Genomic DNA, 16152 nt, shown 5'->3' with positions numbered 1-16152 from the left:
GCCCAATGGGGGGAATCTGAGAGATAGTATCCTGAGTGATCCAAGACTGGCATGATTAAGAGGAGTAACTAACTTCCTGTTAGTGTCCCTGGGTGGGTCCAGCTACATTTTACGTTCCCTGGAAAGGGATGTTTTAGACAGATGCTATTTTTTTCAAGGTGATTGAACAAGGGTGTAAACAGCCTTTTTTGCAGTTCTGGGGGCTGTATACATCCTCATTTGACAGCTTTATCTAGTCTAAAGTCAAAACACCAAGATTTATGCTTGAAAGGAACTTGACATTGGCTGCCTCTGAATGCCCATAGCTTGCTACTCAAACTACTATATAATCTGCTTGACTTCCTCATATTTTAAAGAACAGAACCTAGATTTGATTATATATAATTACTTGGGAGTAAAATTTCTGCCAACATATATCAATCAGTTTTATTTTTCCTTTTGAAATATTATTTCATACAGCTTGTTAATTCATTCTTATTTTGATGTATGTAGGAAAATACACTTGGGCCATATAACAAATTAATATAGGTTTCCATAAGTTTTTAAGCATTGGAAAGTATTTATATTAATTATGTAGGAAAATACACTTGGGCCATATAACAAATTAATATAGGTTTCCATAAGTTTTTAAGCATTGGAAAGTATTTATATTAATTAGCATATATTGTGCTCTATCCTTAGTAAGCATATGTACCACACCCAAGGGAGCAGTGTGACAATATGAGGCAATCATATCCTGCATACCCTGTTCTTAAATGGTTTATAGTATATAGATACTAATCCAAACACAACTGAAAAAAACAGTATTGTGTGTGTGTGTGTGTGTGTGTGTGTGTGTGTGTATGCTTCAGTGTCTTGCTTTTCAAGAGTCCCCTCCTTGGTGTTGTTTAGAATGCTAAAGAAAGCTATGTGTCCTTGGGATCCACTCCTCTCTCTCTTAATTTCTTCGTGATTCACTGCACAGTGTTCGTACTGGGGCGGCAGGGGTTTCCATTCTTGAACTTACCACACTTGGTGTGACCTCACACCGCTGGTTTTCATCTCTGGAACTTGATTCATTTCTTAGTGCCAACTCAGAACCAATAAGACAAGGTGGTTGAGAGCGTGGACTATGGATCTCTCTCTGCGTTTGAATTTCTATTCTGCTACTGTAGCTAGGAAATCTTTCTGAGTCCCCATGCCTGTCATTTAAGTGGGAAGAATTATAATACTTTTTCCAGGTCTTCCCATCTCACTCCTGGTCTTGTAGGTTTTATTCAAAAGGAATAGGGTGAAGGGATTAAATGTCATAGAGGTCTGTATAACATAATGGCTGGCATCTTGGTGAGTGTTAGCTGTCATAAGCATGTTTGAGTCACTTTTCTTGTTACTGTAATGGAAGAGCTGACAAAAGAATCTTAGGGAAGAAGTTCTTAGTTTTTCTCACAGTTTGAGGTTACAGACCATCATGATGGAGAAAGGATTGCAGCAGGCATATGAAGCAGCTGCACACATTATATCCACAACCGAAAAGCAGAGAGATGAATGCTCACTTCTCACTTTTATGTAGTCTAGGGACCATAGCCCATCGGACAGTATGGTGCTACCTGCAGTAAATTTAAGTATTCCCAGACCACAAGCACCTTCATAGACATCTCCAGGAACAAGAGTCCATTGATTCTGAGTCTTATCGCACTGACAGTCACTGTGAACCATCACAGGGGATGGACATTTAGATGTCATCTTAGGTCCTTCAGCTCAGTTCTAACCTAGACTTTACTTTCTCGGACTCTGCAGTTTTGTGTTTTGGTAATCACTGCAAACACTAAGCAGAAGCCCAGGTAACATCTTTTACTCATTCACGTCTGTCTTCCATACACTGTCTACCAGTGTATTTAAGATCAACTTATTCAAATCTTAGTATTTCTTAAAGCAGCCGTTGTTCTTTTATAACTATCGCCAATTTTTTGTTCATTTATTCCTTGACACAAACTGCATTTGTCACGTAAATGAACCTGGTTGCCCAGCTTAGTCTTGCTCTCAGGACCCTCTGCAGATTACCCCACCTCTCTTTCCCTCTACTCTCTCTTCCCCTTCTTCCTGCACCCTCCTTCTGCTCCACTTCCTTCTCGATTGCCTTTCTCCCAGTTGTTCCCTCAGAATGTTTTAAATCCTGATCACGTGTTCTTGGCCTTCAGGCTAACTTACTACTGACTTTTCTCTGTTCTAGGAATGAACTGTATTTTTTAAGTTTTCAAAGGACTAGAATTTTTCAAATTACACAATATTTTTAAATAACTTACCAACAACTCCTATGATATATTATTTCATATTCTTATTTTTCAATAAAAAGTTTTATTCATATCATGATCAATTTTTTAAGACTATATGACTGCTTCTCAGCAAATATTTGTGCATGATCATGGTAGGACAGACAATGACTCACAGGGTTTAGTCATTGAGGCCCTGTTATTGATAGTGCATGAAAAAAATCAGCTTTACCTGAAAGAGTTCTCTAAGTCATAAAGATATGTTTTTGGTCTGATCCTATTCAATTTATTTTAGGATATGAAAGAGGATGAGCTGCTGTAACACACAAATCAAATTGAAGTAGGGTATGAGAGAGGGAGGGAAGAGAAAAATAATTGCTAATACTGATGGATTCTGTGTATAATTTAACTGCTTTAAATATTAAGTAATCTTTTATATTGATCATAACTATTTCCTGAATACAGGGAGAACTATTTTCACTCTAAATTTATAACATTTTTGGAAGTTTAATTATCATACTTGAAGGTCAAATGGTGCTTTATTGCAATAAAATACAAAAAGTAATAAAGAAATTATTCCTGGGGAGATGAAAGTCTCAGATCATAGCTCATTAAATACTAACTTCACAGACCATGTCTAATTTGTCATATTTAGCTTTGGAAATTTAATACATTAGAATTTCAAATTAGGTAAAAAGATACATGAGCCAAAACTACCTGGGGCCTTTGAATTCTGAAATGATTTAGGAGGTAAAGTTCTGGTAGCCTAATGCCTATATTTGTGGGAATTAACCCTCTCTCTCTCTCTCTCTCTCTCTCTCTCTCTCTCTCTCTCTCTCTCTCTCTCTCGTGTGTGTGTGTGTGTGTGTGTGTGTGTGTGTGTGTATGTGTGTGTGTGTGTAATTTTTCAGGACAGGGTGTCACTGTGTAGCCCTGGCTGTCCTGGAACTTGCTTTGTAGACCAGGCTGGTCTCAAACTCAGAGATCCACCTGCCTCTGCCTCCCAATACTGAGATTAAAGGTATGCGCCACCACACCTGGATTAGCAGTATTTTCTTCATCCTGCAGAGTAAAAGCCCCTAGCTGTGTGATGTATTTCATGTGAACTACACTATGTTGTTGCATTTGTGATTGCTTTTATCACAAATCAGTCACCATTCTCTGTTCTGTTTTTGTTCCAGCTCCCACAGAAGCCAGTGCTCAGTCTCACCTAGGTAAGTGTGTAAGACTCTGATGCTATTAGCTTAGGACTTGGTCATCTCGCTGCCTGCCCCCTTCTGGCTATGTGGGCACATGCTGTGGAATGGAACCCCCCAACTCTCTGGTTCCCTGACCTTCATTGGAGCAGGGGGCCTCCTGAGAAGCGGGGGCACTGCCTCTCAAGGACTTTCATATGTCAGCACCCTCACTCTTAGAATCCTGATCAGTGCCACCTTATGGCTGAGTGTCCAAAGGCTGAGTTTCTCCAGAGGCCATCACATCAGAGTGTAGAGGCCAAGCTGTGGGTGTGAACAAACAGGGCTCATTTCAAATTTACGATTTCTGCTCAAATTCTTAGGGTCAGTCATTTTTTTTTCTGACATTACAGGAAGCTGTTAAGTGATTATTTACTTTAAAAAAGGAACCCATAATTTCCTGACAGTGCTATATACTCTGTGGCCCCTACTCTTCAAGGCAAGGCAGTGGGGTGGCAAAAAGTAGATTCTGGAGCCACATGTTTATCTTACCTTCACCCTTTGCTATAAGTTGTGACATCAATCAAGTAACCTGTGTGTCTTTGCCCACATGTAAAAAAGAATCGATAACAGTAACTACCTCACTGAGTTGGTATGTAGAGTAAGTGAAATTTCAAATCATACAGTAAAATGTGTTATATTATCCAGAGATCAATCAATACAAAATGTGTTTATTCACTGAAGCTAACCTAGGGAGTTGTCTCTAGAAACAAGTAACCATTAAGACTTAAATTTGTCATGTTGTGTCAGTGAAGACTTATTTTAAAAAGCAATTTCCTACCTCCATAATTTAGCAAGAGTAAAAGGAGTCATCTTAGCTGGTCCCAGGACTTCTAGGAGTCTCTTACTCTGGGCCCTCAGATAGGTCCATTATTTGTCTCTTGGGCTTTTCCTTTCAACCTACAAACCCAATTAATTTATTTTTCTCTTTGGAAAACCTGCCTTGAGAAGCTCTCCTTTTATATACAGCTACAGCTTGGAGCTCCACTTGGCAGCTGAACTTAACTGCTGAGAAGCATTGCCTTCTGGCAGCCACGACAGGCTGGTAACCCACAGTGGTGCAGCGGACTCTGGGCCAAGCTGCGGCCTGAGAGTGCTGTACTCTGTAGGCATCAGACAGTGTACCTGAGTGCTCAGAGGGGTCGTTAACTCACCCCAAGCTCACAGCCTGTCACTGGGTTCTCTCCAGTGGATAGCACTTCTCCCTGTGCTCATGCCTCGGGCTTCGAGGAAAAACAGCCAGGACTCCAAAGTTCATGCTGATTTGCTGGTTTCCATGGCTTCATTATGTGCTTGCCTGCTGGCATTCCTGGTAATCAGGGGGTGCAGACTGCCATAGGTAGGATGTCACCAAAGAGAATTTGAAATTACCTTCACTGATATTTGGAAGAGATTTTAATTACCCAGTGAGTTTAGAGAACTCTGTGACTGAGCCCCTAAAAGCAGAAAGTATCAACTTTGGAAAACATAAAAATTGTTAAGGGTCTCTGTTAGTCATATGATATGATTTTAATTTTTCTGAAAACTAACTAGAGCAAATAAAATTGGAAGGGAAAGACTCGGAGGATTCATATTACCCAAAGCTTCCTGCGCACACCCTCAAAATCTGATAGGAATATCGTTAAAGCAGTAATTAATTTCTCCTTTCACACTCTGAGCACACTTACCTCATAGCTGGCCATGAAATTGTTTCGTGTTTACCCACCCTCTTTTCAGAGCAATCAGGCATGCTATTGTGTATGAAGATGTTTTTTGGCATGCCCCAAATCCTAATGCTTAAAAATAGGTGTTGAATACAACTGTAAGACAGTGCTACTATATTTACTATCATGGCCAGTATCCTAGCATTCTCCCTGATTTTTAAATTGATTCTATAGATATGCATATAGATTCGTTATCTATGTAAATAATATTTTTCTGTGAAATTCTTGTGGTTAGTAATCCAGCTAAGTTAGAAATTCAGGACATACTAAATGAGTAATGAGTGAATGTGAGGAATTCTAAAGATTAAGCCAGGGCAACCAGATTGACTGGATGAACAAGAACAAATGGGTGAGGGGTCTGAATGGTAGCTGTTTTGGCTGCAGTGAATAGACAAAATAGTCCATCCCATTCTTCCATGCCTTACCGCGCAGAAACAGGTTTGCCCAGGCTGTGTCTTGGTAGAAATGCTATGGGTTAGGAATGAGTGGCAAGCCCTGTGTAGCCAGCCTCCCTTCACATTGGCCTGCCTGCCTGAGTGGCTTGGCTGCCACTCAGTAGTATCTTTGGGGGACTCTGGGTTTCATACTTTAAAAAGTCTCAACAGCAAACCCTTCACCTTCAGCATTTATAGACAGAGCAATTATAACTAAAGGTCTATTTAAAAGTCATTTAATTTAAAATATGACTATTCTTCATAGATGTAGCATGTTAATAATCATAGCTAAATCCCCCTCTGTAGCATAACTCACTAAATACGTTCTTCCTTTCTTAGCTGAAATACACAGTGACAGTGTAATCCTACGGGATGACTTTGACTCCTACCACCAACTGGAATTAAATCCCAGTATATGGTAAGTTACAGAATATGTTATATTTTGAATTGTGAAATGATGTTGAAGTTCTTTAATGACAAAGTTTTCTCCCTGAAGGATCAATTACTGAAAATTCAACTGTTTTTGAGTATGTTGGTGAGAATGGTTAACGGTGGAATATACTTGTATACCAGCTGTTTCTTCTTTAAAATTGAATGTAGGTGTTCTTCAAATCCCTGAGTTGGTTGGCTATATATTTAGTTTTATAAGGTTTTCATATTTTATTCTAGTTTACTTTCCTGTTGCTGTGATTAACACCATGATCAAAAGCAAGTTGGAGGAAGAAAGGGTTTGTTTAAGCTTACACTTCCAGGTTCATCATGGAGGGAGGCAGGTTAGGAACCTAGAGGTAGAACTGGAAACAGAAACCATGGAGGAGTACACTTACAGGTGTGCCTCCACGTTCATGTGCAGCTGCCTTATATAGTGAGACCACTGGCCAGCCCAACAGTGGGCCGGGGTCTTACGTATGTTATAAGTACGGTTTTCCCTGCCGGTCTGGTTCCACCGCCATGCCAGCTGCAAATAACACACAGAGATACTGTATTAGATATAATTCTGTTGGTCTGTTACTAGCATTTATTATTGGCTAGCTCTGTCTTAAATATTAACCCATGTCTATTAATCTAAGTATTTCCACATGGTCTTATCTTACCTGAGAGAGGCCCTGGCTTTCTTCTCTCTCCATCCTCCATCTTGAATCTCCTCCCTCCTTGTCTCCTAGTTCCACCTATCTTGCTTTCCTATTGGCCAACAGTGTTTTATTCATTACCTAATACGAGAAACATATTTACAGAATGACATCTCCCATCACTCTTATTCATCAAAAATTCCCACAGATCATGCTTCTACTAAGGTTCCTTCTTTCCAGTTATGTCAAGTTGACAAGACTGGCCATCACATATGTAAAACATCATGCTAGAATGCAACTAATAATCATTGCTGAGTGGAAGAGGGGAATTGGCTTGTGTAAAATGACAAATGGCTTCACCATAAATTGAAATAATTTCTCCTGTTAGCTCCCCTCATTATCTATATCCCAGACTTTCTTTAAAGGGCTTTTAAGTGTGAATTCTATGAAGTTCTGAGGACAACAAAATAATGAACTCAGATGATTCAGTCTTTAGAAATGTTTGTAGATAGCTTGAAATCTAAACGTGTTGGCAGTGTGTTGCATTTTTTGCTGACCCTTGATAGGTCTGTCAATCCAGACCTTTTTGGAAGACTATCTGAATTCTGGGCTTTTTGTAATATTGTGTATGGTTGTTCAGATAAAGATGAGTTCTAAAAACACTTATCTTTGAACCTGAAATGAAAACCTAAGCAATGGCAATATTCAAGATTAGAAAGAGAAAGACCCCATTACCCTTGAATTGACGTCAGCATATGAGATCACTTTGCCTTTTTTTTTTCTGTTTTAACAAATATTTTGAACTCCAGCAGAACAATCAGTTAGCATATTGTGCTAACACAAATATTTAGTAGTAATTTTTCAGGTGGGATTATTTTAGGAGGTGCATTTCTCTCCAGTAGTTAGTAGTTCAGTGGTGATGTAGAGACACACCACTGAGAAACTGAAAATCTTGGATGGAGATCCTTAGTGTAATAGTATAGGACCCAAAAGAAGAACAATGCCCCCAGTAGGATTTTCTTGGAGAAAATGGCCCATGGAATGAAAGTTGAAGATGAAAACTAGGGTGGAGGGGCTTAATAGTAGTGAAGAGTTTTTTATGTCTTCTCCAGAAAAATATGAGTCTGAATGTCATCAAATAGAATAAAATTTACTAACCCAAACTCATAGTATCCCATAACTTATATATTATTAAAGAAAACAATGAAACACAGGACTATTTTTCTCTGGGAAAAAATCCAAATATAAATGTCTTGAAGTAAATTGAAATTTGTATTAAGGAAAGGCAAAAAAAAATTAAGTACTATGAATTAAGTACTATGTTTGACCAAGAAAAAGTCTTCCTTTTCTCTTGATATTTATCTCTGTACATTCCATGAATATAGATGTTAGCAGATGATTTGTTTATTTCAAGGAAAGTTCATCTCTGTCAAGTTAACTCATCATCTTCAGTTATCTTGACAAATATAAAATGTGACTTTTATGTGATTCAAAATCTGTTGTGTTTTTGAATCAATGAAATGTGATTGATTTTACTTCAACCATTTTCATGATTGATTGAGTATGATCGTTCCTGGCCAAAATTATGGATTTTATGTCTCTTTTACTCATGCCATGATTTTCCCACTCTTTTTGACACTTCTCCCTTTTCACTCCTGCAGAACCAGCACTTCTACCAGAAGAGCTTACTTCCTGCTTGGCTATTGCAACCCTTTCACTTAGCTGTTTAAGACTTCTTCTTTTTAAGCTAGAAATGGCAGAGTCTCTTAGATCAGGCCAGTCTGGTTTAACTTGTGAACATGTAGCTTGCTAAATGGATACCATGAGAAAAACAAAGACCTTCTTCTTTCCATGACCTCTATTTCTTGCAGCAAAAAATGAGGCACTGGGAAGTGAGTGAATGTTGCTACCACACATGACAGGTGTTCATAAATTTCCATTCCTCTCCTCTTTTTTCTCTCTCCCTCCCTCCTTCTTTCTTCTCCCGGCCTCCACTTTTTTCCTTGCTTTCCTTTCTCTATCCATCTGCCATATCCCCCCCTCCATCTGCCATATTTGTTCCCCCACATTCCTTCCCCTCTTTCTGTGATGGTATTTATACAATGGGCTATATTTATTCTAAACCCAGACACAAGTTTTCAAAATGATCTTAATCCATTTACCTGAGTTCTTCAGTCTTCTGTATCACATTTGCATAAAAACAAACATCAAATTAAATAGACCTGCATTGCATTCTCTGTCAGTGCAATGAAGATGGAGTGGTGATATGCAAAATCATGGGAAAGGACAAAGGACATCATCAAGCAGCTGGAACCCACTAAACATAAACACCCCATAAGCTCAGAACCAATGCCCAGTAAATCCAGATGTTCTAGTTTCTGTGTGTCCATGTGTATGTGTAATGAGAGTGTATATGCTTGTGAAGGTCAGGACAATCTTAGATATTGGTCCTTGCTTTCTGTCTTGTTTGAGACAGGCTCTCTGTTGTTTTCTAAAGAGGGTGCCAGTGTATCTAGTTGTGAGCTTCAGCAGGTCCTCCTGTTTCCTCATACCTTGTGGTAAATGCACTGTGACTGCAGATATGCACCACTGTGCACTGCTTTAGATGGGTTCTGGGAATTTGAACTTAGGTCCTCATGCTTGCTGGACAAGTGCTTTGCCCTCTGAGTCAGCTCTGCAGTGCTCCCATTTTAATATTTTTAAGAACATGACAAAGCCTCACCTAGATTTGAAACCTTCTGGATAGTTTTCACTCTCCTGAAATCTGTTTTCTTGGGACACATTTGTCATGACTTTTGTCCTTTATAATACTGTCTTTGAGTCTGTCTGTCACAAAAGTAACCAAAAGGATCATCTTCCATGCCCCTCTATGTCTCTGTGTCATGCCACCTACCACCAGAGAGGAACACAGTGCAGGGCGTGGTATTTAAGGCCACATTCTCACAACTAATCACCTCACCAAATAATCTTCCCAAAAACAAAGATGTGTCATACTTAGTGTGGAGTCAATGGTTGTAGAAGCTTCTGTTTGTAATTCCTATGGACAACCATAGCAATTCAAAAATAAACTATAGTTTTAGCTGTATAATTTGTTAGACAGTCAAAAAAGAAATGAAGAAATCACAGTTATAGCTATTTAATTTTAGATCCATTTTAAAGTTCAATCATTCCATTATTTGCTCCTATTAATTTCTTCAAATGTGCATTTTTCTTTCTTCATGCAGTTTTTTACTATTTTTGTTGTCTTATCACACATGAAATACAAAGAGTAACACATGGTATTCCTAGTATCATGAATAAAGGAACAGTGATGTGACTCTGCAAGTTTTTGATGACAATAGTGTGGATTCAAAAAACTTTTGTACATAAACATAATAGTGAATGAACTCCATACTGAGCAGTTTAAAGATCTGATTTAAAAAGTGGTCATTTTATTTTGTGAATGGATCAATTCAAGGAATAAAAAAATATAACAATAAAAAGGCATTTCCCTCTCTATTAGAATTATAGTCTATCCCTAGAGGTACTGACTGTGGTAGTAGTTTCTCCGTTCTTTCTAGAAATTATTTATGCAATACTAGTGTAGATATGAATTTCATTCACAAGCATATATATCAGGAAGGCACAGCATTTTTTATTCTTCTGTAGCCCACTTAATTATTTTTTTCCCATTAAACCTTAATTTCATTAAATTCTGGTTTGCCTTTTGTCTAGATTTTAGCTAAGTTTTGGGAGTCATATTAGTGCAATGGCACCTGTCAAGTAAGGATGGCCCTGGTGCCAAGATGTGTTTCTGTAGATGTCCTCCAATTCTCCCTGATCAGCTCTAATCCTTAATGACTCCACACCCACAGAGAGCTTTTGTTCTTGCCCCAAAGGCCCCTCCATTGCAGGTGCTGCTTTTATTCTTTTCCTGCATAAAGACTTGGGAACTGCTCCTTGCTTCTAGACTGGAGGAGGCAATGTAGCTCCTGGATACCTTCCTGCACTCAGATATGCTGCTGCATAGCTGTTATCCTTCTGCCCTCCTCCAGGGTGTGTTACTTCTTTGTCCCATGACTTTTACTGTGTCCTTTATCTCCCCCTCCTCCTGCCCACTTCTGGTTGCTTTGTTTGAGAGTTAAGTTAGGAACAAAGAGAGTAAGCAGGCAGATAGCTCAGACTTCAGAGATTCCCACTCACTTGGCCTGGATAGTGGGTCACATGCAGGCCTACTTCAGAAGGACATCAGTGTCCTCAGCAATGCTCCAGTGTCGCTGAACCTGACAGAGTGACAGGGAGTGCAGATGGAGCAACCCATTAATGCTGCTGACGGTTCCCAGTCAGCAGGTGTGCTCAGTACAGCTGTTTTCTGGTGATAGAAGAATCCACCATGGCCTTACCATGCAGAAACAACCCTCTGAACCCCATCCCCACACAATGGGGGAATTTCATATGACTAAATTTAAACTTAGAGGAGGATTAGAAACCACAAATCTGAGGGGCTGTGGATTAGCTCAGAGGTAAAGCACTTACTTAGCATGCACAAGGGTTTAAATTTGAATCCCAGGATCCCCAGAAACTAGAGTATGCTTCATCTCATTAGCACTTAACTTGGGTAACTATATTTCACATTGGTACATACAGAGTTCTTTTTGGATGAACTAAGCTAATGTGACATCATTACCATGAAACAATGATGATGACCTTGAGAATATGCATAGATGTGCATATTTATCAAATAGAGATATGTGCATTTCAGTTGTATAAATTTATCCCACTGTAAAAAAAAAAAATCATCAAGCTTTGGCTAGATGGCTCAGTGGGTGACAGTGACTGCCATGCAAGCCCAGTGACCACATTTTATCCCTGTGGCCCATGTAGGGTGGAAGAGAGTAACTGCAGACTTGTTTCTACACTTACACTGTGGCATGCACACCCTCACATGATGATAATAAGATAAGAACAGAAGACAGCAGGAGAAAAGTGATTTTAAAAAGTGTATTTGTAATTTACAGGGAGAAAGAAAGGAGAGTGAGAGAGAAAGGGAAACAAAAATAAATGAATTTTTAAAAATGGTTAAGTTAAGTTAGAAATGTCTTTTTCCCCAGACAATTTTAAGTCAAGGAGGGATCTTTGCTTCGCTGAAGGTATCCCTTTAATGCTTGCTTTCTAAAGATTGCAGAGGGCATCTGGGCTGTAATCCCTGATGCTCTGGTGGGAAGTACAGGGCTGCTAAAGAACAAGATGATAGATAGCAGCCAGAGGACAGCAGATGTTTCCCCTCCAGCACAGCGACAGAACAATAATACCAAAACGTGTCCTGCAGCCCAGATAGAATCAGGAGCCACTCCTCCAAAGAAGCCTCTCTGCTGATTGTATTGTGATACCCACAGGGGTATGGGGCATCTAGAAGAAAGATAGAAGGCTCTCTCAAATGCTACCGTGCAAGAAGGCCTCTGTCAGCTGTTACGACTCAGAAAATCCCAAAATATACAGATAAAAGATCCCAGACTCTGCTGAATATACATTCTCTTGAATTTGCTAATTTGTCAAAACAATTAATATCAAATATAACAAAAATGGTAATTTGGCATAGTATTGTAGTTTTCCACTGAGAAAATTATTGTCATAATAAAGACTATAAAACACTAATCTTAGAATGAGATGAGTCATTCTATTGGAAGCTGCACTCAGGCACATGGGTGCACACTATGTAGTTCACCAGCATGTAGGAGACCTCATCACTCCAGGATAACAAAATAACAGGTCTCTGACATTCAGGGAGCAATGTGAGACCTGCAGTACCAGTGGAGTTGAAAGCTAATCGGAAAAAGGGTGTGTGTGAAATCATCTTATTCAGGTTTGCTTGACAGAATTTGCTAAGCATCCAGCAGTCCCAATGGCAATAAGGTCAGTAGCCAGGGGGACCTGTAGGGGAGAATAAACCCTATACATAGCTTTTAGAGAGTAGGTGGCTCACAGATTGTGAACAGAAGAGAAAGGGGCAGAAAATATATTCTACGTTGACACACCCTTGCCAGAGCCTTTGTTGTGCTTTAATGTTGAAGTATTATAATTTTATTTTTGACACGTAATGTACAATATTCTGCTCTTATTTGAATCTTTTGACCCTTTTCCTGTTATTTCCTCTCTTGATTTCTTCCTACCGTTGTTGTTAGTCTCCACTTTTTCATTAATAACCTTTTCTTTTATTATAAAAATTCTCCGTCTCTTTTTTTTTGCAGTTAACCCCTTCCCCTTATTATTTTTACTGTGACATAATTGCTCAGGGACAGTCTTTATTTACAGTAGGAAGGTGAACCAGGAGGAACCCACTGATGCAATAAGCTACAAATTTGGAGACTATTATTTCCTTCTTATGTTTTTGGTTGTGAGCCTAGCCTTTAACAGCCGAGCCATCTCTCCAGCCTTATTATTTCCTTCTTTAATCTGTATTTGAGATGACAGAAACAAGAGCTCACTCAATGGAATTTAATGTCAAGTACATGCAAAGCAAGTGAGAAAATATTTCTCCAATAGGTACATTGTAGAATTCTCCATACTAGGAGATGAGAACACTGTGTGCCGTAGTAGGATTCTAGAGGATTATTTTTAACCTGTTTGTCACTGTGCCTGTTAATGAAGAAGAGATCAGATTTTTCAACTCCCTGGTGAAATCGGAAGACATCTCTTACCTTCCACAGTGAGAAGTAATGAGAAAGAATGAGCTATAAATGGAGTTTGCCATTTTCACATTTGAGGCATGTTAGCTCCTTAGAAAAAAGGCGTGACATACTTGAAGGTGAGATTATTCTTAGAGAATGAATGTACCTTTCTGTTTTTCTACAACAATTCTACATTTTCAAAGCAAGCAGAATGTTTTTTGAAATTTAAAAATCTTGATTTTTAATTACCTCAAAATGGTTGCATAAATAACTTCCAAGTAAATGGCCATACTCTCTTAAGTACAAAACATTGCTATGTTATGAAATAAAATTTCATGTGGTGGCACATGCCTGTAATTAATTCCAGCACTTGGGAGGGAGGCTGAGATAAGAGGGTTGCCATGAGTTCAAGGCCAGTCCAGCCTGAGCTACATAATGAATATTAGATATAAAGCAAGACCCTGTCTCAAACAAAGCAAAACAAATAAAAAAATCAATAAAATTAAACAAAATAAAATATGGCCAAAGGCTGGGGAGGCTTGACAGGAAGGCCCAGGAGCACTGGATCTGAAGAGCTCAGCCGATTGCTTAGCAGCATCAGGCCAGCCCATGGAATTTCATTTTCTCTCTTAAGACCCTTGATTTGTGATATCACACATCAGCTTCTCTCAACACAATGTAATCTGCTGTGGGGCAAAGACACATTATCTTTTGGTCACAGAGTTATAAGAATAATTTTCTTTTCCAGTTTTAAAGAACTTTTTATGAACAAGACACATATTAAAATTATTTTAAAATCTCTGTACAAAAATTCTGATGAATAGACAATTTAGGCTCATTGAATTCTGGCACACTGCTTTTTATGAGGCAGAGTGTAGGATTGACCTCTTCAGAAATAATAAATTATAGACAGATAATTCAATGTCCTAGGTCTTGGGGACAAAGGCCATGTATCTCAAATGAGAATCTGACGATAAGTGATTGTCAATGAGTTTCCAGGTGACTAACTCGTTTCAGAAGAGTACTGACTAAAGGCTGGTTCATTTCATCCTGACCCGATAGAGGAATGAAGCATGTCACTTGACTATTCAAGGAAATTATATTACAATTATTTATTTATTGTTCTCAGGATGATATCACCACCCACCATTCATAAACCTGCAATTGTGAAAAGAACTCAATTTTCTCATTAATCCTCCCCCTCCTTCCTGTGTCCCAAGGGCCTGCAAGTCACTGTAGTGTGTGTGTGGGTCTCTGTTTCCAGAGCCACACGGCATTCCTGATTCTCTGGGCCTGCTTTCCGAGTGGCTGAGTGTGTTGTCATGCCTAATAATTTTAAAATCAGAATAAATGACATAACATACTTTTAGAAATGTGCTCTCCATTCAAATGCATATGAATTCTTTGTTTCAAGATAAAAACATAAACATCAAAAAAGACAGAAAATACCAAGTGTAGATGCCACAGGGTTGATTACAGTGAAAGAAAACCCCATCTAAGAACTTCTCCAACTTTGCTCATCATGGTTTGAGCCTACATAGTTCTGTTGAATAACCTCCATAGTTACTGATTGTTAGAAGGGAGAAGAGGGAGAAGGAAATGAAAATATAAACATGAAGTATGTTTTGATTAGTTATTCAAGAATATCTAACAGCCAAAGGCTCATTGAACTTAATTCTTACCTACAGCAGTCATGTGAATTCACTCAGTGTTTCTCCATGAAATTCATTTCATTCATTCTTTTATTTTTTTTGTAGGATTTTATTAGTGAAACCATATGTCTTTATCTAATAAATAAAAAAATAATTTTAAGAATAGTCATTACAGAATTTCAAAGTAAGCTATAGCAGACTAAAGAAAAAAATAACAAGCACTCTTTAGGGTCAATTGTGGCAGCATGGATTCTGGTCCTCTTTTATTGTTTATCAAATGCAGGGGTAATGAGATGCTGTGATGTTGCAGGTGCCTTGACCATGATGATCTGTGAACTCCAGTAATAGAAGAGGCTCATGTGGAACCTAAGCATATAATAAATAGGCCCAGAAAGGGTTTAATAAATTCCAGTCTCACATGATCTTTGAAAATTACTCATATTTCCATTAAAATGTGTTTTAGCCATATTGTTCACAATGGGTATATTTTGATGTGAACAGTTCATATAATGTGCCATGGTGTCTGTTCAGTTTTATGTATAGCTTTTTCAAGCTGGGCAAATAGGAAAAAGAAGAAAGTGTCTCTTGAATTAGAGAAACATTCCATATTTTTGCCATTAGGTAGAGAGAATTTATTTCTAATCCTTAGCCTGGGAGGTCACATTCCTTCTCAAATTGAGAAACAAAAGCCTGTTTAACTAGGATTATGTAAAACTTCCTCCTTCCCACACATCTGAAAGACTGTGCTGCCTAACTCTACAAAGCCTGATTTTTCTCAGAAGACACTCAGAGGAAGAAACCACTTATAAGACCATAGATTCAAATGCCACACAACAGCACCTTTCATTTCCCTCTATGAGCCTCAATGAACTTAGGCCGCTCATCACCAAACTTAACCCAGTTCTTGGAAATGGGCTGAACTATTACACAAAAGAAGAAGGAAATTCTAGGCATCCAGAGGTTTTCTTTTTTTCTTTTTCTTTCTTTCTTTCTTTCTTTTTCTTTTTTTTTTTTTTTTTTTTTTTTTTTTTTTTTTTTTTTTTTTGAGAAAGGAGTCTAGAAAGAAAGAACACATATCACCTAGGAATTGTTTTGACATCCTTATTTAAGTCTATAGAGTTTTAAAACCTGCCTTGTCCCTGAGACATGGATCACAGCTATC

At 38.5% G+C, this 16152-nt stretch overlaps 1 protein-coding gene across 1 annotated transcript in view; it reads left to right on the top strand.

Moving 5' to 3' along the window:
- Positions 1-16152, top strand: part of Reln (reelin) — a 420372-nt gene that overhangs the window by 178304 nt on the left and 225916 nt on the right. Inside the window, exons 5-6 of the mRNA XM_051174802.1 lie at positions 3431-3463; positions 5961-6039. Coding sequence (XP_051030759.1) covers positions 3431-3463; positions 5961-6039 — 112 coding nt within the window. The remainder of the gene's footprint in view (positions 1-3430; positions 3464-5960; positions 6040-16152) is intronic.

Source organism: Phodopus roborovskii, unplaced genomic scaffold (genome assembly GCF_943737965.1).
Source record: "Phodopus roborovskii unplaced genomic scaffold, PHOROB, whole genome shotgun sequence".
Classification (NCBI taxonomy): domain Eukaryota; kingdom Metazoa; phylum Chordata; class Mammalia; order Rodentia; family Cricetidae; genus Phodopus; species Phodopus roborovskii.
The sequence above is the reverse complement of the archived record's forward strand: the minus strand, read 5'-3'. Positions and strand labels throughout refer to the sequence as shown.